This window comes from Cucurbita maxima, unplaced genomic scaffold (genome assembly GCF_002738345.1).
Source record: "Cucurbita maxima cultivar Rimu unplaced genomic scaffold, Cmax_1.0 Cma_Scf00067, whole genome shotgun sequence".
In the NCBI taxonomy this organism is placed as follows: domain Eukaryota; kingdom Viridiplantae; phylum Streptophyta; class Magnoliopsida; order Cucurbitales; family Cucurbitaceae; genus Cucurbita; species Cucurbita maxima.
In genome coordinates this window covers 306544-330006 of record NW_019272083.1, presented here as the reverse complement: position 1 = coordinate 330006, position 23463 = coordinate 306544, and the positions used below count along the sequence as shown (strand labels likewise).

The window sequence follows — 23463 nt, the reverse complement described above, 5'->3', positions numbered from 1 at the left end:
TTTTTTTTTTTTTTTTTTTTTTTTTTTTTTTTTTTTTTTTTTTTTTTTTTTTTTTTTTGGGTTATGTTTATAAACTTATTGCGATGATAACTTTCTGTATCAAAAGCATATGAATGCTGAAGACTGACTTCTTTCCCTACTCAAATATGTTATGATACTATATTCATGTTATGCCCTATGAGATATTGAATGAATCATGTATGATAAGAATGAATGATATGTGATGCACACATATGTATGTATTATGGGAAGGTTATGTCATGAAAAGTATGGAACTATGATTTGGATCATATTCATGTACCATGATTTAAAAATGTGCAAATCTCATACATGTTATATAAAGTCTAGAGGGTACGTATACAAGTCTATCTAGTGAGCTCAAGTGTGCATGTATGAATTATGTGTAGAGAAGTACAATGTATTCAAACCATGTGGCGTCTAATTGCATTTTTTGACCTCAACGGTTAGGTCATCCACTAGGTTTTTTAAATACTCAAACCATATTTAATATCTTTTTTGACGTTGACATTAGGCCATCGTGGAATCAAATCACAATAGTTATATTTTTCCCATTTATGTTGTAGTCTTTTATGTTAGGATATGTGTTATACAACATTTTATTTGTATGATATTATTTTAATAAGCATGTAGAAGAGAGGTGGAGTATTTAGTTTTGTTATGAATTGAGGAATAAATTTTGATGTATATCTAATGAAGAAAAGTGAAAAACAACACTATATTCTTTATTGAATAATTTCTCCTTTTACGATGATTATACTTTTAATACCCTCCCTCTTTTCTTTTCGTTCTTATTCTCAAAACATTTTATAATCTTTTTTATTGAATAATTGCTTTGCTTTCTCAAAAATACATATATTTTTATAAAAAATAATAATAAAAAAAAAATAATTAACATAGCTTCCAACGTTTGAACACTTGTTGTTCTTGTTCTTCAAAAATTACAATTTTAATTAATGAGGAAAAAAGAAAATGTAATTAATTACGTGTTACAATGCTTTGATCATTCTTTGCTTCTTCGTCCTTTCTAATTCCGACAGGCCTTCTCTGTCTCTCTTCCCACACCACCCCACCGGCACTTCCAAAATATTCACTCCAAATAGCCTTACCACTTGAACCGGCTTCACTCCGCCTGCTTTGCCATCGATGTAAAGCTTCTTATCCGGGCCGGTCGAGCGTAGGAAACGGACCACGTCCCCGGCTCTGAGGGTTTTCTCTTTTACGAACCGGCTCCACCCCTTGGTCAACACATAGCTCTGGCTGCTGTTCCAATACGAGTACCGGAACCGCCACAGCTTCCCTCCCATATCCTCGAAATTCAGGAGTACTCCTTTGGCCGAACCCATCCCTTCCCCCAATGGAAAATTCTTCTCCGCGTGCTGCTTCGGAATCACCAGCCGGTTCAACTTCCCCACGTCGCTCGGCGTCACGGTTTTCTCAAACAGCACCTCCCGGTCCGACTCCGACGCCGCGTTGTGGAGAGAGTGCGCCGCCGCCGTCGCCGTCGCCGTCGTCGTCGTTCCTCCACCGTATCGCTTGCTTTGCTGGAGCTCGTCATTGTAGGTGTGTTTGCGGAGCATGTCGACGATCTCGAGCTTGGAGTGGGAGTTGAGAAAGTCAGCCTCAAAGGCGGCGTCGACGGAAGAGAAGGCGCCGGGCTTGAAATTGGTGACGGCGTCGCGGCCGCGGTAGCGAAGGGCGGCGATGTCGTAGGCTTTGGCGGCCTGGTGTTCCTGGTTGAATGTGCCCAACCAGACCCTTTGGTGCTTCTCGTAAATCTGAGCCCCCCATCGGCCGTTGGGCTGAGGGACGACTCCTTTGAAACGGGAAGATGGAAGCTTCCGGGATTCGGCGTCGTAGGGTACTCCGGGGGGGGAGGAGGAGGAGGAGGAGTGGAAGAGTAATGGGGTGACGGGAGAAACGGAGGTGGAGTCGCTGGCGGTGCTGTCGTCTAAAGAGCTCGTTGTGTCCATCTGAGTTTGAATTAGTTGGGATTGAATTGAAGGGAGAAATAAATGGAAATTGAGGGTAACAGGGTGGGGGTGGAATATATATATATATATATGTATATATAGGAAAAGAATAAAGAGGGGGGGCTTATTATTTATTTGATTTTGAATGAATAAATAATGAAATGATAAAATAAGAAAGGGGGAGGGATGGAATCCAAATATAATAGGTGTGGGAGATGTATGATATTATGGGTATGTGGGGGCAAGTTGAAGAGAGAGAGATTAAGTAGGGGCCCAGTTTTATGTGAACATCACATGAGTGTGGACCTGAAATGAATTAGGGCATTTGTGTGAGTTTTACAAGTTCATCCCCCCAACTCCCTCTTTGCCCGTACCTTTGTGTGGACCTCGAATACAAAGCAATGGGGTTAAAAATGGAGATATGGGAGACCCATAATTTTGATTCCTCTCTTCCATACATCAATTTGCGTTAACACAGCATCGAGTCATTCAAATAGAATACCAACCAAAATTTATGAACCCTCCCAACTACTACTCGAAACGGATGCCCCTTATCAAACAAAATATTTTTAGAAGCAGAAAAGACATGGCGTAAGGGTTAACTCAGAGTGGGGAGTGGGGAGTGGGGAGTGTGTGTGTGTGTGTGTCTGAGAGGGGCAAAATGGGGAGAGGTGGGAAAATAGTAGTTTTTGGTGGGGCCCAGTCGGTGTCAGATTCCAATTGACTTTTCCTCTCCCTACTTATTTTTAAATTTCAACCCGCGTGGTTTCTCCCTAAACCCTACAATTCCCACCCCCCCTTTTTTTTTCTTTTACAATTAAATTCTTTGATTTCAAAAACGGCCACATATTCTCATTACGATTATTTGGCCAAGTAATTAAACTTAATTTGGTCAAATCATGGAACATATAAATTTTTACAAAACATAGTAAATAATAATCGCTACGCTATTTGAAATTTCTTTCCAAGTTTAGGGAACTCGTTGAAGATAAAAAATTTCGACTTGAAAATCCTTATTTTTCAAAGTATTTTTGAAGTTTCGAAGATTTTGAACCCAACATAAAAACACACACGGAAGCGTACATGACTTCAAAATTTTGATCAATCTTCCAAGCATATCAACAAGCACACTAAAAGATNCAACAAAATAAAAAAAAAAAAAATAAAAAAAAAAAAAAAAAAAAAAAAAACTTAAAAAGTAAGTATGGATTCTAAAAATGTAGTTAGAAGTTATGATTTAGGCAATCAAAAAGGATACCGATAAAATTTAAATTGTTATGGCTTATCTGTTTTGATGCCCCCACACATGTATTCATCAAATCTCTACCACTATCTCTATTTTAGATACTGAAGGCTCATTTTCACATTACCTTTTTATATATATATATATATATAAAGAAAAAAGAACAGTATATTTTCTTTAATAATATTAAAAAAAAAAAAAAAAAAAGAGATATATTAATGTAAATAATGAGAAGGGGAAGATGTCGGCACTCTCAGGCAAGTGTGCTTGGATTTGACATTTTTTTTTTTTTTTATATCAATTCAGATTGCTCCGACACCTCATCGTTTGTCCTCTCCCACAACTGCCACCTCATCTCCCACCAATTACAAATTTCATATTTCTCACTTTTTAAATATTTTTAAACTTATTCTATTATTTCATTACAAATTTCATATTTCTCACAAAATTTCAAACTGTAATTATATATTTTTTAATAAAATAATTATTTTCTGAAAAAATTAAAAGAAAAAAACACAAGATTGCATCTGAAAACTTTTTTTTTTTTNTGTCGTGGAAAGGACGATCTCCCGTAGCACAAGCTGAAGCAGAAACAGAAGAAGCGTCCGGTAATTCCTCAATCCTCAGACCATTCCCACCTACTACGAAATTTTCAGGCATCAATGGTTCGTTGCCTAAAACAGCAACTTCTGGCGGTTCTTCTTCTTCTATAATAGGCGGCAAACCAACATCCTAGATAGAATCGGAATTTATCAAAAGCAAAAAAAAAAAAAAAAAAAAAAAAGGAATGAAATGTATTTCTATTTGGGCATGCCTTTTATAACCAAATTTTAATTCCTAAAATGAATGGTATTGGCTTGTGGATATGCTTCATCCCCTTCCCTTTTTGAAATAAAAACTCAATCATTTCACTATATATATTGTTTTGTTTTCAAGTAAATGTTAGACCTTAAACCTTGTAATGAAATTGAATTAACAAACTCAAAAGTAAATTAAAAGAAAATGTGTTTGAATAGAATCATATCACAGGGTGGTTGAAGAAGATAGATAGTTCCACTTGGCCACCAATTTAAATAAATTCAACAAAAATAATGAATCATTCGGCCTCAAATCACACGTGATCAAATTGCTTTTTTATTACATCCCACTACCAATAATATTATTATTGCTTCAACTATAAAATAAATTTCTATTTTACGGTCCTTCAAGTTTACCCTTTCAATTTTCATACTTAAACCTCTGCTCCTTTAAAACTTGCTGATTAATTCACATAATATATATATATAAATCCTAACTTCTCACCAATTTTCCAGACAAAAATAGGACGCTTTGAACGGATTCATCCTTGGTCCAAGTCAATGTTAAACGAGCCCAAACAAAATAAAAATCTTTCTAAAATAAATTTGTGGACTTTTCAAATTTCTTTTACGGAATATAATTGAAATAAAAAGAGCATAATTGACATGACAAGTACTTACGGATATGTAGTTGCTCTATTCTTTTGAAAAGAACTAACATGATAACATGTAATATTTTTTAGTAGAATAATTAAAATTCATTATTATTAAATAAAATTGTACAAATTAAGTGTAATTTTAATATATTGAAACTGAAATTCATTAAAATTGAAGTGCAATTAATATAAATAATTAAGTTTGGGTTAGGGAGCAAAAAGAGAAGGGAAAAAAAAGTTAAAAGGAAACAACATAGTAAAGGGGAAAAGGATAAGGTAGAGCATGGACCACACAAGTGTGTACAAAAATTCATTGACTAATGATGGTTGACCACCAATAGTCGTCAAGTGGGCCCCGCCATTCCTTAAATCTCACGACACAGATTTTAAGTAATTCTACGGTGCCCACAGATGCTTAGTTACGACAACTCTCACATTTGATTCCTCCCTTTGCGAATCTCTTGGAATGCTGACGGTGTTAATTTTATATAATAGTTTAATTAAATAATAATAATAATAATAATAATAATATTAATATTATTAAAAAAAAAAAAAAAAAAGGGAAGAAAGAATTAGAAATAGGCCAAGTTGAGTAAAATTTAACTGATTACACCGAAGTCAAATAAAAGGTGGCCACTTGGCGTACCAATGGCTGCCCACTTGCAAATACCATTGATTTCCCAAATTTATTTTTATTGTAGAGAAAAGAAAAAAGAATAATAAATTCCCACCAGGTCTTCTTAAAAGGTCAACAAAACCCACAAGAGATGGATTATATTTAACCACAAATTAAAGGCATCATAATATTATTTGCATAAAATGGGTAAACAAAAGGTATTTGGGTTATGATGGAAATAATTGGTAATGTTAGATAAAGTCAAATATTTGGGTGGTGTGCTTGAAGACATTTATGGCCTTTTCCATTCCAACAAACATGTGAGTTTGAAATTTCATCACAAACTTTATTTTTATTATTTTTTTTTTTTTAAAAAAAGATCTCTTAACTCAATTTATAATCTTGAATCCAACTTGTTACATGTGAACACTCAAAAGCTAAAAAAAAAAAAAACAAAAATAAACCTGAAAACGTGTTAACCAAATAATAATATAATATTTAATGTTCAACAAATATTCTATCAATACCATCAAAATATAAATATGATATATTCAATGTTCCAACTACGAATCGAATGCGCGTTAGCGTTAGTCTAGAAGTGAATGTAAACTCCTTTTGTTTTAGGTAACCAACTTGCCGTTCCAATAATACCCAAAAGATAGTTACGTGGTGAGTTTTTGAGGAAGTTAGGCAAGAATGGTTAGTAATGGTAAGCAAAGGTTTAGTTGAAAAACACAAGGAATGGAATGAAATGAAGTGTGGAGTGAAGTCAACTGGTAGGGTTGCATGGACAGATGGGTTTGGCCTCAAAAGTAAATAAAAAACACACTTTTTTTTTCTTTTTTTTTTTAAAAAAAATTGTTTTTAACAGCAAACTTCACACTGACCAATTCCTCGCCTTTTGTAAACATCAGATGTGGGCATTTACAAACCATATAAACTCATGCAAAAGCTTATAACTTTTCTTTTTCCTTTTTTAAAAAGTTGTGTTTGAAAAAATTGGATTGGAGAATTTTCAACTCCCTCACCCATCCAATCACATTGCTTACATTCTCTCTCACTGACTTTTCATACACAGTTTGTTTGTTGTTTTGGGCTTTGATTTGGTTTTTCAATCCCAAATCCAAACCAAATGGTGTTTGTGTTAACAATAATAAGCTTTATAATAAAGGAGTGGGTGAGGAATCAACAGGTTGGAGACAGACAGAGGGTAATGGGAAACCTTCAAATATGAATGAAGGCAGAGCATGATGACACACAAGTTGCAGCAGAAGGCTGGGCCATCTTTCTAATAAACTTCACTAAATAATAATTTCAATTTTGTCACGCCAATAAATTACTATATATATATTATATTCAAATGTAAAAGAGTTGGGCATCTTATCTTCTCAGCAATCCACAAACACACAAGTATTGCAGCCACTGTGATTCTGACATCTTTTGACTATTACAAAAAACATCAATCCTTTGTTCAAGAATGAGATTTTAGTTTCCATTTTCATCTCAAATAGATTCAGTTCTTAGTTCTTGTACTAAATTTGCCATCTTTCTTTACCTTAATTCCACCCTCTTTGTCTTCAACAGCACATTTAATGCTTATTTGGATCCTCCGAAGATCATAGGAATGGGTTAGACCGCCTCATAAAAATTGTTGGGTTGGAGCTTGATGCTAATTTATAACTTATTCAATTGTTAGTAATAAAACTATCCATAGAAAATGATATATAATAAACTAGTAGTTAGTTACCATAAATAGTAAAACTATACATGGAAAATGATAAAAATATATGATACATAGCAGGTGGTTATATACCTTAAACTGAATCCATATATATGTACTTTCCTGCCTTTTCAATATTCTTTCACTCGAGATACTTGAAATCATATCGATATAAACTCTTACCCAATAATATTCATTACATTTTCTCTTCTTCTTTGTGTTCATCTGGATCGAGTGATTGCATTGTTATACAATCCTCCCGTATATCAACTAATTTAAATAATATCCCCGGAGACAATGAAATGAATTGAATGGTGGAAAAACAGATTCGTGGAAATTCAATAACTTACAACAAGCCAGTTCATGAGAAAACTGACTGCTATCCACCAAAAATAGTGTATATACATTTTTGGTACAGAACTTACATGTTATGTTATGGAGACATCCCATTAGATAGAATAATGATCTGTGCTTTCCAAATGGACACCAATCATATATCAAATGCTACATACCAAACTTCTTACTGTTCAATTCATCAAAGATGTAATTGCTCTCTCTGATACAATGCTTGCTTACAAATTCTCCACATTATTCTGTGTCTCATTTCAGCACCAAAGCCGATGATTGTATTCTGTTCAGGCATCCTGTGCGGTCGTGTTTAAGTTAGTTAGCATTATAAAGGTCGGTTGCAGTTTCAAAAGTCTCTCTGTTTCCTGTTTTTTGCGGCATAACTCAGTTGAGAGGACTGAAAGGTGATAATCCCTTGGCGTGTTGACTCTCCATTTCCAGGAGCATTAAGGATTTCTGCCTCTGATACCTGTTCCTTTTGGCAGCAAGAGCTGGAGAATTGCATGTGTTAGCACACAATTCAACCAAAATGAACCCTTGTGTAAAAGAAAAAAAACTAAAACTAAAACACAGTTCTTAGCAAGAAATCATAACCATAAACAAAAAAAGTCGCAGTCCGGGATTAGATAATCAGATTACGAATATAGAGGCTAGACAGCAGCATACAAATTGGATGCATGAAACGCAAGTACATACTTCTTGTGAGGTCACAATTTAAGGAAAAACATTTTTCATGCATTGTTAGACGTTGTTAAAGACAATATACCTCTATAATAGTATGATATTGTCTACTAGAGCGCACCACCTCATTGATATCCAAATGTACTTTCTTGCCTATCTTATCCTTATTCCTTGTCAACTTTCAAACTTGTTTGATATCCAAGTCATCCCATCTTTCTTTCTAAGGCTTGCTCTACTTGTATGATAAAACTCAATCATAGTGGCCCTCGTTGAACAAATATCATTGAGCCTCCTTTAGATTGGCATGTCTAGTAGAGCTTTATTGTTCACCACTTTTTGTCCTACATCAGAAGATTCATCCACAATTTCTCACATGACAATCTTTAGGACTCACCAACTTTGACAACTAAATTTCAGGCATGATCTTTTATTCGAGGAAGGATTATATAGTGAATCTTAATTCAATCCTTTCAACGTTTGAGATCATTTTGTGTTTGAATATTAACAAGGATAAGAGCTCTATGGGGTACTAATTGATGGGATGATGAGATTGAAAGATGGGCTTCCATAGCAGATTGTGAGATTGGGTCCTTTCCCTTTAATTATTTAGGTCGTCATCTAGGAAATAATCCAATAGTCCTTTTGAAGTTCAATGGTTCAAAAGGTTCAGAAGGTCTTTCCTTGTGAAAAAGGCTTGCTTTTCTAAGGGGGTAAGATAATATTCATTCAACTGGTTTAAGACGACATGACATAGATAAGGCAACACATTAGTGTTTGATTAAGTAGGATATGAACACGTTGGGGTTCATGTTTGCTAAGTTTTTCTATTTTTGAATCCTTGATTCCTCTCTTTGTTAGGATCGCTCAACAACACACACCCTCGATCAAGAAGAGTACAAAGAACAAGAGAGAGAACAAGGAGGAACATTGGCTAAAAGTTTATTGAAAACTTCCCATACACAGATAACTAAGAAAAGTACATCTTGAGAGCACTAATATATATATATAGTTTTTTTTATTACTAAATATAGTTTTAACAGATTTAACCACCTACCAAATATCTACCATATATATGGTACCAGATCTTTTAACATAAGGCTCCATATCCCAACACTCTCTTTGCATGACTTCTTCTATTTGGGAACATGTGCCCAAAGCATGTTCGAACACATCCATGTCTACCATGTGTCTAACAAGAACACTTTCTCCAAGACAATGTGTCCATGTTGGGATAAAGCATTTGTGCTTCCTAGAATGGAAATATCCCTTGTTTGTGGCGACCTAAAACGAGTCAAGAAACTTCTCGAATAGAGTCCTTTTTGGGGAGAACCAAAGATGGATTAAGGTTGCCTTCACAGCTCATCCCAGCCAACTAATACTAGGCCAAGATGTCGCCCTTTATAAGTTTTCTTTAGTTCAAACCAACCATCCAAACTATCATCATCATATATCAGCATCTCCAAACATAACTGTTCGATTCAGTTTCTGTTTGGTAACATTTGAAGAAAAACAATAAAGTAAGATGAAGAAACAGCATAAGGAAACTATAAATCTAAATAAGAATGGCTTGTTTCATGCAAAATGTTAGATTAGTTGAGGGTGGGGGTAAATAAAAAAGAAGAGAGAAAATCAAAGGTGTTTGAACATGATACTTACAAATTAATTCACTAGGCAACCCAAAATCATAATCATTTCGACGTCTTCTGATGCAGCATATGTAGATCACTGCCAGCAGTGCACAGAAAAGGAAGGTGGATGATACACCTATTGCAATTTTACCATTTTTAGACAACCGCCCATTTTCCCAGAATATAGGGCATGTTGGTAGGGAAGGCACACCGCATAAACCCTTGTTACCAGACAGACTGAAGGAAAAAAACAAAACACAGCACACAAAATTAATGTTGATTGTTTTAAAATAAAGAAGTTGGGGTCAAAGGAAACAAAGGAAGTTAGGGTCACCTTTGATTGTTTTAAAAAAAAAAATGTATAATATATATTGTGTGCTTGTGCTTGTGCGTTTGTGTTTTTTGTCCTATTGCATTTAAGGCATTTGATGTTTGGTAAGTTATTTTATCATTAAACTTTAATTTCTTTTATTATTATTATTCATTTCTTCGTTTTATTTTCTTTTATCCTCTACCTTCCGTTTTTCTTTTACCAAAATCTAAAAGTAAACTTTAATTACAAAACGAGGGAAGATAAAACTATAATTACAAGGAGGAGGATAAAATTTTCACCAAGTGAAAGCTAAAAGAGATGTTGATTCAAGCGATGGATTGTAATTAACAATTCCAAAAGAAAGCTTAGTTCTTGTTTGAAAGGATGACACATTCATCTTGATTACTCTGTTCTAACATTTTTATTTTATTTTTTATGCAGATTTCTTTATCTAAAAATTATCAGATGTCAAATCCATGAGTTCTGTAATCTAAAAGGGAAATTTCAACTGGAAGCATGTTAGGGACTTTTGGTCTCTGAGAAAACAACGATTCCAAATGCTCTATCAACTTGGAGGCACCTTCATTACACGGACCTATCAATCTCATTCATTCAATTCTGTAGTTAGAATACTCAATCTGGTCGGGAGATCTTATGGGTGTCTGTGGTCTTTCTAGGGATAGGGAGTGGGGTTTTTGTGAAGTCCGAGCAAAAGAGGGTACATAAATGAACCGAGTAAAAGAAGGTACAGAAATCAGGAGTTATATGGTTGAAGGAAAAACTCGGTCTTAATGGAGTTACTATTTCTGGGGGCATAGAGTTGGAAAGAGAGATGCCCAATTTCTTTTCCTCCTTGCTTACACCACCCCAAGTTTCCAAGTTGTTCATGACGGGTTAGATTAGCAACCTATATAAGCAGATTAGCACCTGGCCCTACCACAAAAAGATGGATTCTGGAAAACCTCCTTCAATGTAGCAATGTAATCTCTATTCAAACATTTTGAGTACACGGTCGTACTTTTTCAACCGTGCGGCGTCGTGATCTTGACATGCTCACGACCAATCTTGAGGGGAACCTAAGCCCTGTATATATTTTTCGCTCGACTTTGTAGCTTTGTCGGACCTTAGGCAAGATTTGTTTACACCATCTGAACATCGCTCATGCAAAATCCAAGCTTGTTCGGACACACACGTTGCCGGCACGTGCATGTTCAACCATATGCGACACAACCGACTTGCCTTTACACTAGGCCAAGTTATTCGACTCGACCTTGCCTTTACTCGAAGCCAAGGTCTCTCATGTGCAACGTCACATCTTACATCATTTTGGTTCCCAATTAACATGGTCTTCATGTTTTGATGTCATTCCAAGTCACAGGGTGCCGTCAGCCATCGAGAACGAGCCCATGTATCGTTCATAATCTTGGGACATCCTGAACATCCATCAATCCAAGTTCAATCGAGTCATTGGCCCTCCCGTGCCCATGTTATGTCATTTACTGATAGTGGGTGCATAATCCAACCTCCGACACATGGGTTGGAGTGTAATACTGGCATACCCGTGTTGCCCAGTACTGTCCATGAAAAACCCATGAGTTGTTATGTTTTTGTTTGGTTCTTGTTTTGTTCCCTAAGACACTCCCCCTAGGATTTACGATACAAGTCATGAACTTGACAACCTGTGTCTGAGGCTTAATATGTTCCAAGCGACACAGTCTTAACCTACGTCCAAGGCTTCATGTGTTTCGAACGACGTCGTCAGAACCCGCATCCATGGTTTCATGCATTCCTTGCGATATGGTTGGAAAACCTATGTCCAAGGCTTCATACGTTCCAAGTGGCATAATCTAAATACCTACCCTCAAAGCTTCTTAAGTTCTAAGCACCTAGTTTGAAAACCTACCTCCAAGATTTCTTGCCTTCCAACTAATGTTATACCATGTAAAGTGCAGGGGTTTCTTGAGTTTTTGACTGCGAGGACCTTGGTCCATTATCCGTATCTAGTATTCTGCTTAGTAGATGTAGGGCTTGTATTGGTATTTTTCTTGATTCTCATTCTTAAAGCATTCTATAAATTTCTAGGGTTCTTAATTTCTTGAAGCATATGTTATTTCCCAGGTTGGTATTTCCCTTCGTTCTTGTTCTTAAAACATTTTATAAATTTTCAAGGTTCTTAATTTCTTGAGGCATAGGTCATACATTAAGTTCTACTTATTTCTTATGAATTAGGAACCCGATAACATGCATGAGTCATTGAAAATATCATGAAGTCATAATGGGTTCAAATCTGGAATATAAATTTATGTCATTAGAAATAGGCGTTACCAAAAGTAGGTCATTTGAATATTTAGACTTTGAGATATATTAAAAGTCGAGGGAGTTCGTCTAGTTGGTTATTTTGACCTTACTTGAATCCCGAGCAATTCGCCCTTTCATTCATACTTGGTTGAAGGTCCATATTAAAATCCAAATGATTCTTCAGAAAAGTCCAACGTAGCTACTTATCTCGATGTTGACATTTGGGTCTTCAGTTCTCAATCTTCTGGTATCCAAATTAATCTAAATTTTTTTTTCATTAGATCCATCTTTGAGTCTAGTTTTAAGAACCTAAAAAAATTCATGATAACAGGTGGGGTCCAAATTGATCAAAATGTGTAGAAAGGCCAGGGCTACCTTGGTTTTGTATTGGTCCATGTTTGACCTTTGACTCTAGACTTCATCTTCTTCCTGGCTGGAAAATAACTATTTTTTTTTTATCATATATCTCTCATTTTGCCCTACCGTCTATACAGAACCCTGAATTAACTCAATTTCTGAGCAAACATTTAGATGAGTTTCAAACGAGTAGAGACCAATTTCATATTGTTCGCCGGAAAACATGTTCTTCGCCATAATAAACCTAGAAAACTTTTTATTGGTCGGGAAGTTCTAGACCTTATCAAGTCTTGATTCCTTCATGCAACTGGTTGGAAATCTCATATGGAATGTGTAAGAGGGAAAATGATTAACCATAGCTCTCGAATGTAGAAGAAACCAGAGAAACAAAAACCCATAAACTAAAAGCTTCAAAGTTTTACGAATTCTCTAATTCTTGTCTTAAAACATTGCCTACAATTTCTTATTTTTAGATGAAACTTCCACTGTCATTAATTATTCCAGAATGAATTTTCTATTGTTGTTTTAAACTTTTTTGGAATACTTGTCGTAAATATCTACTAGTTCTGCCAACATTGATCTTGAATTTCAACAGTTGGATCTGAATAACTTCGAGTTTCTTTGAATACATTCAAAATTCAGTTCCATCTAAGGGTTGGATGTGAAGATACAAACAATTTTGTACAGGAAGACGACTCCAGAACCAATTTTTTTCCCAAATGTTCTTCGGTGGCATTTTCGTAATTAAGAGGAACTTTAGGGACATTTTTGTAATTTGATATTTTTTATTATTTTTTCTGAAAAATCCAAACTTTTTCTAAAAATCCTTTATTACGGTCATTTTTTCCTTCTTAACCACCTTGAAATTCCTTTTGAATAAAGAATTAAAAATCTGAGAAGTTTCTTTAAAATTAAAAATGACTTTTTTGCCCTTTATGCTTACTTTTTTTTCTTTAAGATCTTTTTCCAAAAGCCTTAAATCTCATTAGTCATTTATTACGACATTGAAATTACTTGGTTAGGGAATTGAAATTTGGTTAGGGCAGTACTTAACTGAGTTATTTTAACCTTACTTCGGGTATTACAAATTCTTCCCCTCTTTAGAACTTTCAGTCCCAAAAGTTCATTACTTTTAACTCGTCTTTGGAGGTACTTATTCTTAATCATATCCTTCCATGTTGCTTGAGGGTCCTTTTCCGGCTTTGTCCTTCTCCGACTTATCTTTATAATTGTCCTTGTGGCCTTAGTCCTTAACTTATATCTTGAGGTCAAGTACTTATTTTGGCATTTGTTTCTCTTGATTGTCTTCTCAACGCCTTTGGTTCATATGATCAGCTTCCTTGCCTTTGCTTATATCTTAAGACTTATCTTCTTTCCTTATACACAACATGCCTTGACATGATTCAATCTTGTTCCTCCAAGTTGTATCGGAAAGATTTCTCTAGTTCCTTCTTATATAAGGCTTGTCAGTGGGTTATTAGGGGCTTAAACCCTTCTTCCTTAGTGTTACAAGATTTCCTTAACCTGGTAACTACCCTTAGTCCTTGTAAGGATTTTTTTTTTTTTTTTTCTTCTTCTTTCTTGAGGCAGTTCTTTTGAGGGTCTATAACCTTAGTTCTTTCCACTTGGTATCATGAGCTTTTAGGGTTACTACTTGTCCCTTTTGTCCCTGAGGGTTCTTAAAGTTATCTTGAGTCTTAGCTTGTACAGTAACAAGTTAGATAAACACTTAGAATCCTAAGGTATACTTGTCTTAAAAGCTCGAAGGGTGTACATACTTGGTCGAGACGAAGCATCTCTCAAGGGATTCAAGCAAGAACGAGGGCCCTGAGCAAGTAATTTCAATGTCATAACAAATAAATATAAGATATAAGGTTTTAAAGCCTTTCAAAAAAGATTAGAAAGGAAAATGGAAGCATAAAGGACAAATATATATATATATATATATCATTTTTCCAAATTTCAAGGAACTCGGGGAAGAATTTCAAGGTGCTTAAGAAGGAGGAAATGACCAACAAACACAGTAAAGGATTTTTAGAAAAAGTTTGGATTCTTCAGAAAAATAATAAAAAGTGACAAATTACAATAATGCCCAAAAGTTCCTCATGAAAATGCCACCTAAGAAAATCTACAAGCAGATTTGGTTCTAGAATCGTTAAAATCATCCGTATCTTCACATCCAACTGTTGGATTGAGCTGAAATTTGAATATGTTCAAGAAGACTCTAAGTTCTTTAGATCTAGAGGTTGAAATTCAAAATCAATGTCGGCAGCACCCTTATCGGAGTAGATATTTCCAACGAGTATTCCAGAAAAGTTCAAAATAAAAAGAGAATTAAGCACGATTATGGAAAAATTAATGATGCAAGCTTAACCTATAAATAAGAAATTTTGGGCAATGTTTTAAGACAAGAATTGAGTGATGAGAACAAGTTTTGAAGCTTTTAGATTATAGGGTTTTCTTCCTCGTTCTTTTTTAAATTCGAGAGCTATGGTTAATTATTTTTCCTCCTACCAACTCCTACACATTTCATATGAGATTTCCAACAAGTTTCATGAAGGATTGGGGCCTGGTAAGGTCTAGAACACCCTAGCCAATAAAAAAAAATTGGATTTATTCCGACAAAGAACATGTTTTTCTAGCGAACTTTTGAAGGTTATAACTCAAGCTACATATCATGAAACGGTATGAAATTGGTCTCTACTTCTTTAAAACTTCATTTAAACGTTTTGTGAAGAAATCGAGTCAATTTAAGATCTATATAGAGTTGTACAAGGGAAAAATGAGAGGTATATGATGAGAAAAATAGTGAAGGCAAGTCCCTTAGTAAAAGGTCAAACTTTGACCAATAAAAGTCAAAGGTAGCTATGTTGACGTTTCTACACTTTTTGATCAACCCTCTGGTTCTCACTTTCTTTATAGTTCTTAAAACTAGACTCAAAAGATGAATCTAATAAAAAAAATTGAAGCAATTTGAATACCAGAAGCTTGAGAACCAAGGACCTAAACGTCAATACCAAGGTAAGTAATCATTTGGATTTTAATATATACCTTAAACCAAGTATGAATGAAAGGAATAAAAAAGAAAAACGACCATAACCATGAATTAAGGCACTGAATCGAAGAATTACTCGAGATTCAAGTAAGGTCAAAATAACCAACTAAACAAACTCATCTGTCCATGAAATTTTAAATCTAATAATAACCTGACAGGTTGAGGGAATACATGAAATTTAGTGGTCCTTGAAAGATAAGTGGCGCAAATGACCAAAATGCCCCTATGACATAAGGTCACTGGAAGACGTTTAGAGTCTAAATCAAAGATTAGAGGGTAAAATGACGAAAATGCCCATAGGACTCTTTAAGACATCTCAAGGTCTAAACATCCTCCAAATGACTTGTTACTTTTGGGTAATGCCTATTTGTATGGACATAAAAATATATTCAAGATCTCAAAGTTAAGCAAATTGGAAACCTAAACTAAGTTAGGGCATAAGTAAAGGCAAGGATTCTCGAGAAAATATAGCCCTTTTCATCATTTCTTTGCATGTACCCGTAGTAGCATTCAAGTAATGTCCCTTGATTTCACCTGTTTCAGCCTGTGATTTATAAATGGCTTCCGCACAAAATAGGAAACGGTCTCTCCAACGCATAAATGGTTGGGAATTCACGTTTTCATCATCTTTGGTAAAATCAAGCCCACCGCGTAGACATTCATAAACAACTCTACCATAATTCTTAGTGGATAATCCTAATTTTGGTTTAATAGTACATCCCAATAGAGGGCGACCATACTTGTTCAATTTATCTCTGTCAACTTGGATACCATGAGGCAAGCCTTGGAAAGTTTTAATATAAGCAGTAGGGATTCGCAAATCCTCCAGACGTAGAGCACGCAGAGCTTTGAATCCAAATACATTACCCACAATGGAAGTAAATGACCCTTACCTAAGATCCAAGACTTTTCTAGAATTTTCTAAAGAACACAGAATAACTTCATGATATTTTCAATGATTTCGTGCATGTTACCGTGATGGGTTCATGATTCAAGAGAATTAAGTAGAGCTTAAGAATGTATGTTATGTGACCTATGCCTCAAGAAATTAAGAACCTCGATGCGGATTCAAACTACGTCACTCAAAACTCATGAAGCCTTGGAATTTATAGAATGCTTTAATAACTAGAACTAAGAGAAATACCATCACAAGCCTACATCTATAGAGATAAGAAAAATGCTAGGTACCACTCAAGAATAATGGACTAAGGTCCCCAGACTCAGAAACTCATGAAACTCCTAGACCTTCCACGGTATAGCATGCTCATGACTCAGGCGACATCGCTTGAAATGCAAGAAGCATTGGATGTAGATTTTCAAACTACACTCCTTGGAACATAAGAAGCCTTGAGCACAAGTATTTAGACTATGTCGCTTGGAACGTATGAAGCCTTGGGCATAGGTTTTTAGGCCGTATCGCAAGGAATGCATGAAGTCCTGGATGCAGGTTCAGTCTACGTTGCTCGAAATGCATGAAGCTTTGGACGTAGGTTAAAACTGTGTCGCTTGGAACGTATTAAGCCTCAGACACAAGTTGTCAGGTTTGTGACTTGTATCGTAAGCATAACCAAAAACAAAACAATGGTCAAGAACTAGAACTTGGATTTGATCCAAGTTCTGAAGAGAATAACCCAGAACCTTAGTACTAAGGTCTTTAAATCAGAATCAAGGTTGAAACCTTAGAACCAAGGTCCTCAGGTTAGATCATGACAAGAACTCATAACTCAAGAATAGAACCTAAGGGCCTAAGTACTTGCAACAAGAACCATAACAAGTTAAGTAGTGTAGTACCTTATCATAGCAAGAATACGATTAAGAGTCATAAGCCACTTACTAAGTCTTTGTACTAATTCAAGTTCTCTTATGATTCTCAGGTGAAAAAAGAAGGAGCTAGTCAAGGATGGACGCGGATCTGGAGTAGGTGTGATACAGAAGTACACCATTTTCAACTACTTAAATATTTTTAAGTTGTTTTATTACAGGGTCCTATGTATTCAAACTTTAACTTGAATTTGTAAATAAAATGTATTTATGTTTTATCTTAAATGCGAAAAATTTTACCATCTATTTTTACGTGTCTTTTCATGTTTATAAGTTTTTAAGAAGCCGCATCTCGTGAAAAATCGAGTGGTGACAGATAGAATGAGCAGTTCAAAGTATATAAATTGAAGTTTACATACTCGATGGCTCCACCATGCACACCAATTGAATATATTTCTTCAGGAACTCGTCCATCCAGTAAGTTGTCGTTCAGTAGCCTGATAAGATAGAAGAGACAAAAGGTGATGACCCAAACTAAGAACACACAGAAATTAAAATTTAAAACTAAAATTAAAGCTTTTATACTGCGTATTAAAACCACGTAGTAAAATAAGAAGATTGATTTCAGAACACTTTTTCCAAAAAAGTTAAGAAAAGGTATTGGAAAGAGGGTGAGCAGAATACTCACACGAGCTGCAGATTTGGAGATGCTAAACTATCTGGAATAGATCCTGTTAACTCATTATTTGACAAATCCCTACAAAAGTCAGATACATTTTAGCATAAATAATCACTGAAAGATGCTGCTATTTATGAACACCAAATCATTTCGTTAAAATAAAACTATAACTTCACAGGTATGTATTTGTAGAACACGATACTTTTCATACATGTAAGACTAAAGAGAAATTTGAAAATGATGGTTCCAAACCATGTGAATTGAACAATATATAAGGTTTCTTTTTTAACAACAAACAAAACTTTTCGTTCACTTTGGATAAGATTATTTCCTTTTTCTTCTTCCCTTTTTCCTACGTTACCCATTTGTAGGAATACAGATTCGAACCTCAACAAACAAAATTTTTCATTAACTTCAGACAAGTTTTTCTTTTTTTTAATTTTTCAAGCATAGATAAATGACTGCAACTGAACAAGTAAAACAAAACAATCATACTTACAGTCGGGTAAGAGAATTTTCACCGAGCCCAGGTGGTATCGTGCCCCCCAGTGAGTTAGAACTAAGATTTCTGTTCATTTGACGAAAACAACAAAGCAAAACAAAAACTATTATGATTCTGAAGAGCCATGAGAAGGTCAAATTTTATATGCAAGAACTGATTCTTCAGATTTGACAGTAAAGACCAAGTGAGATGAGAACGAGCTAGTAGATGTCACAACTGACAGCATTTAGACCGACAGTTATAGAAAAGTAGAATTTTAAGACGATACTTACAGGCTTACTAAGTTTGTCAAAAGAATAATTTTGTCACTGATATACCCTTTCAAACCTTGACTTCCAAGATCACTGAAATGGCAAATGATTTAAACAGGTAAATCTCTCTTGCTAAGAAAGGAAGAGATATTTTATGATGCTTACATTTGAAATATAACAAGGGCAGTCGCGTTCTTGTTGGGTCGACATGTTATTCCCTCCCAGGCATCCCAGTTTGTAGGAGCACAAGGATCGCCATTCCAACCCATTCTGCCGGGCACACGGAGTGATTCTTTCAATGCTCTCATTGCAGACACTGCAATCATCCAAAAATAAAGGTGCCTCTAAAATTGTTAACATATTCAAGTTCCATTCTACGTACTTTACAATCGAAATGCATCATGCCCAAATTCAAGTTTATTACAACAGAGAGCAATAGCTCGAAATTCAAGCCAATGATGATATAAAACGCACATACCTTGCTCCGCCGCGGTGGAAAGATCTCTGGGAACCAAAGCGTAATTCTCAAGCCCACTGAGTAGCGGCGAGCCAACCACCCCCACAAGCTTCACAGTCAAAGTCAAGCTACTCAAATTCTTCACAGTATAAGACCATGAATAAGCTCCAAAACTTCCCACTTTTGCAAAGATATCGATCCTCGTCGCATTATTGCCATTTATAAACACATCGAACACTCTCTGCCCGGCCTTCTTCACACTCGAATCAATCTCTGCAAAATGCAACCAAATCAAGTAGTCCAATTTGGCGTCCACCCCCAATTCATACTCAAGAACCCCTCTTCCCCCAGTGACCGCCTTCTGATACAATTTCATCGGAAAATAATTGGGCTGCTGATCGGTCCCACTTACGGAATTTGTAGTCGACAAAACTTTAACCGATTGTTTCAGAGTGGGGATTATGAAGTCCGAATCAGACTGCCAGGAGCGACCGAAAACGTCGGTATCATTGCTAAACCCAGGGCCCCATTGCTCAGAACCGCAAGTAATCCTTCCGTAGTTAACAAGAATGAAATTCTCTCCAATGGTTGTTGAGTTATATGACAAGGGATCGACCTGAACGAGCTGAAAAGACCCAATCACCGGCGAATCGGTAGAAAGGCTGTAGAAGCAAAAATCAGCCTCACCATCGGTAATGAAGGCGAAGAGATCGGAGTAGGCGCCATGGCGGGCGAGGTTCTCGTTCCAAGGAGAACGCCAACTGAAGACGAGAGTGCCTTCAATGGAGGCATCAAAGGAAGGAGGGTGAGACCTTCCATCGTAATTGTCATAGACGGTGAATGTGCGGAAGTAGTATCGGCCAGAGGGCAAATTGGGTATAATGTAGCAATTCTTCTTGCCGGAGGAAAGAGGGAAGAATCTGAGATTCTTCTCTTGTGGGTGATGGAAAATGAGGGGCTCAGAGACTATTCCGGTGGTGCCGCCGGTGTAGAATCGGTCGGAGAGCCAAGTAGTGCCAAATGGGTCGGTGGAGTTGATTAGACCACCGCAGTCAATATGGTAAGAAATGCCTGAAACCAAAAAAGGGGAAAGTAAATCAGAGTCAGTGGAAGTTGGAGAAGAAGGTGAAAGAGAGAGTAAAAGCAGTGAAATGGAGCTTACTGAAGGGATAAGGAGCAGCCATGGAAGAAGGGAAGAAGAAGAAGAAGAAGAAGAGAAAGAGGACAAAGGAAGGCATGTTGAGCGGTGGGAGGTTGGGAGGTTGAGAGAATTCAGACATGGAGGAGAGGAAAGTGGGAAAGAAGAAAGAAGAAAGAAGAAAGAAGAAAGTAAAAGGAGAGAGAAGAGGGTTGGCTTAGGGTAATGGAGGCGAAATTGGTGGAAGAAAAGGAGGAACAACTCAGTGCTGAAATGAACTGTAATAAACAAACAAGAAGAAAGATGGGTTGATCTCTTGGGTTCAATAATTATTTGGTCCATTTGTTTCAATTTTAAAACTCAAATTACTTCAATTTTTAACTTCAATTTTAGGGTAGAATAATAAATCATATATTATTCGTTGGACAAAGTAATTTAGATTTCTTTTTTTTTTTATGAAAATTATAGTGAAATTCTTATATTATATTGAGAAGAGTGGTGGTGGGGCGTGGGGTCACGGCTTTTTGGGTTGTTGACCGTTGACGCATTGTCTTGCTGTGCTTTCCTATCAACTTTGCACTTAAATATCAAAGCAATAATGGAATTTAAGTGTGCATTATAGAAGCCTTTTCTGTCAACACCCTAACCGTTGGGTTAATTAAACACAAATATCTATTTCATTTTCCACTTACTTCCCTACTCCTCAACTCCCAACAAACTTAGGGAAGGGTTTGATTTTAAAACAAAATCTTTTTTTAAATTAAAATTGGTAGTCGACATAACCCAATCATAAGTGCAAAATGACTAAAATATCCCTACCATACATACATGAAGTGTGTTAATTTATGGACCAAATAACTTGCCTAAGGCCTATTTTCAAGGATATAAGATGTTATTAAAAGTTTCAAAGTCATTGGAGTACATGAACAAACTAAACCAAGAATTAATGATAAAATGACCAAAATGCCCCTACAATTTTCTTACGATGTTTCATGGTCCAAACAGCCTCCAAATGACTTTTTCAAGGTATTTGACATGAACTAGTCAAGAACATTACACACCATGCCCTAAAATTATGATGACCTCCAAGAATGCTAGGTATAAGGTGACTCTTTACCTTCCACCATGAGGTGTATCATGATATCCATGTGTTTTCTCATCTACATAGGAAGTCCTGTGCCAGCTTTAGCGTGATGTTCATATTTTCCTCATCTAGGTAGGATGTCCTAAGCCAACTTTAACAATGTTTCATGATTCCCTCACCTAGATGGGATGCCTTGCACCATGTTTTTACAAGACTTCTTGATATTGCAGGTTTACCATACCCCATATTTTGCATGCTTATCCTATCCAATGTTAGGATGTCTCAACCACATTTCTTGCAGGATATCTTTTTCATGTTGATCATCGATCAAGTGACCTTTAGGTCTTCACGGGATTAGTTATAGGACATGATGGGAATAGCTATCATGTTGACTACACGTCATGGCTCATGATACAAGAACTAAAAAATCAAAATAAGTCTGTGGTTAGCACAATAGAGTATATTACCTTAGTCATGATCTAAGAATACCCTCGTGAGAATCTATGAAGTCCAAGAAATATGATGATGACAAAAGACCTAACACATGAAATGTTAAGGCTTAAGAATGTTGTAACATGACTCATGCTCTAGTTATACTTTAAGTTTTAGAAGAACCCTTAGTGTCAACACCTAAAACCTCATGAACTTAAAATACTACTCTAGGTTCAAGGATCATAAGGATGACATTCAAGAATGCGCAATCAAGTCCTAAGCCTACAATGACATGAAGACGGCTAGATGTCAATCTCCTTTGGTACTTCATAATCGCCTGACTATGCCACAGGGGACATAGAAGATTACCAAGGACCACTAGTTATAGGTTGAATCCAGATCTCAGCCCAAGGAGAGGTTGGTACCTCTATATGCCAAACCTAGATCCATCAACACTTAGGTGTTGAGAAACAACCATGGAGGTGTGGATTGGTTTGCTATCGAGCAACTGAGCACAAGTAAAAGTATCTCAAGTATATTTTAACTGACTAATAAAGAGACCATCTGGAGTGGGTGAAGCTTCAAGACCAAGAAAGTAACTAAGAGAGCCCAAATCCTTAGTAGCAAACTCATAATGAATCTTGCGAGTAAAGCTATAAAAAATATATGGGTTGTTGTCAGTAACAATAATTTCATCAACATAAAGAAGCAAATAGATAAGGTTAGATTGTTGATGAAAGAAAAAAAGAGACGTGTCAGCACGACGGAAAGAAAAACCAATTATGAGAAGAATGAGTTGAAACGCTAAAATCGAGCGCAAGGAGCTTACTTTAAGCCATAGAGAGCTTTCTGTAATAGACTGACATGAGTGAGAAATCCAAGACCCAGAAAGTTGTTCTATATGAACATGTTCAATAAGAGTTCCATGGAAGAAAATATTTTTGACATCAAGTTGCTGAAGAGACCATTTATTTGTGACAACAAGATAAAACACAACACGGACAGTAGTAATTTTGACAACCAGGCTGAAAGTGTCTTAGTAGTCGAGACCAGGAACCGAATATAATCTTTGGCTACAAAACGAGCCTTAAAATGCTCGACATATCTATCAGGAAAATATTTAATGTGAAATGCCCATTTAGGACCCACAACATTGGTGTTGGCAAGGCACGGAATCAAAATTCAAGTGTCATTTTGTTGTAAAGCTTGAATTTTTTCATCCATGGCATTAAGTCAAGCAGGATTCTTTGCAACAGATTTGAATCATCTTGGCTCAGTAGATGCAAGAAGAGCATAAAAAAGTTTAGATGAGCCCAAAACGTAAAGATTTGCTGGATGGCAAGTCTTGAAAATACTAGTTTTGGCTCCTGTGATCATAGGATGAGAGCCCAAAGAAGAAGAGAAATCAGTCGCAGGTTAAATAGAGGGCGGATTTGAAGTCGAGAGTGATAAAAAG

General features: G+C 36.0%; 2 protein-coding genes across 3 annotated transcripts; both read right to left on the bottom strand.

Moving 5' to 3' along the window:
• Positions 1–906: 906 nt before the first annotated feature.
• On the bottom strand, positions 907–2072 carry LOC111472203 (AP2/ERF and B3 domain-containing transcription factor RAV1-like). Its single transcript, XM_023117852.1, has one exon. The coding sequence runs from the start codon at positions 1989–1991 to the stop codon at positions 1008–1010; it is 984 nt and encodes a 327-aa protein (XP_022973620.1). The 5' UTR covers positions 1992–2072; the 3' UTR covers positions 907–1007.
• Positions 2073–7334: 5262 nt separating this feature from the next.
• LOC111472195 (putative leucine-rich repeat receptor-like serine/threonine-protein kinase At2g14440) lies at positions 7335–20798 on the bottom strand. Of its 2 annotated transcripts, none has more exons than XM_023117842.1 (9): positions 20516–20798; positions 19375–20424; positions 19062–19212; positions 18918–18989; positions 18643–18711; positions 18153–18221; positions 17884–17961; positions 9709–9917; positions 7335–7862 (listed from the first exon to the last, which is right to left on the bottom strand). In XM_023117842.1, exons 1-9 carry the CDS (start codon positions 20631–20633, stop codon positions 7756–7758), a joined length of 1923 nt encoding a protein of 640 aa, XP_022973610.1. In that variant the 5' UTR covers positions 20634–20798; the 3' UTR covers positions 7335–7755. The 2 variants fall into 2 exon arrangements, with proteins under 2 accessions (XP_022973610.1, XP_022973612.1); XM_023117844.1 differs by lacking the exon at positions 7335–7862 and adding an exon at positions 14427–14475 and having other exon boundaries at positions 9788–9917.
• Between the last annotated feature and the right edge of the window lie 2665 nt (positions 20799–23463).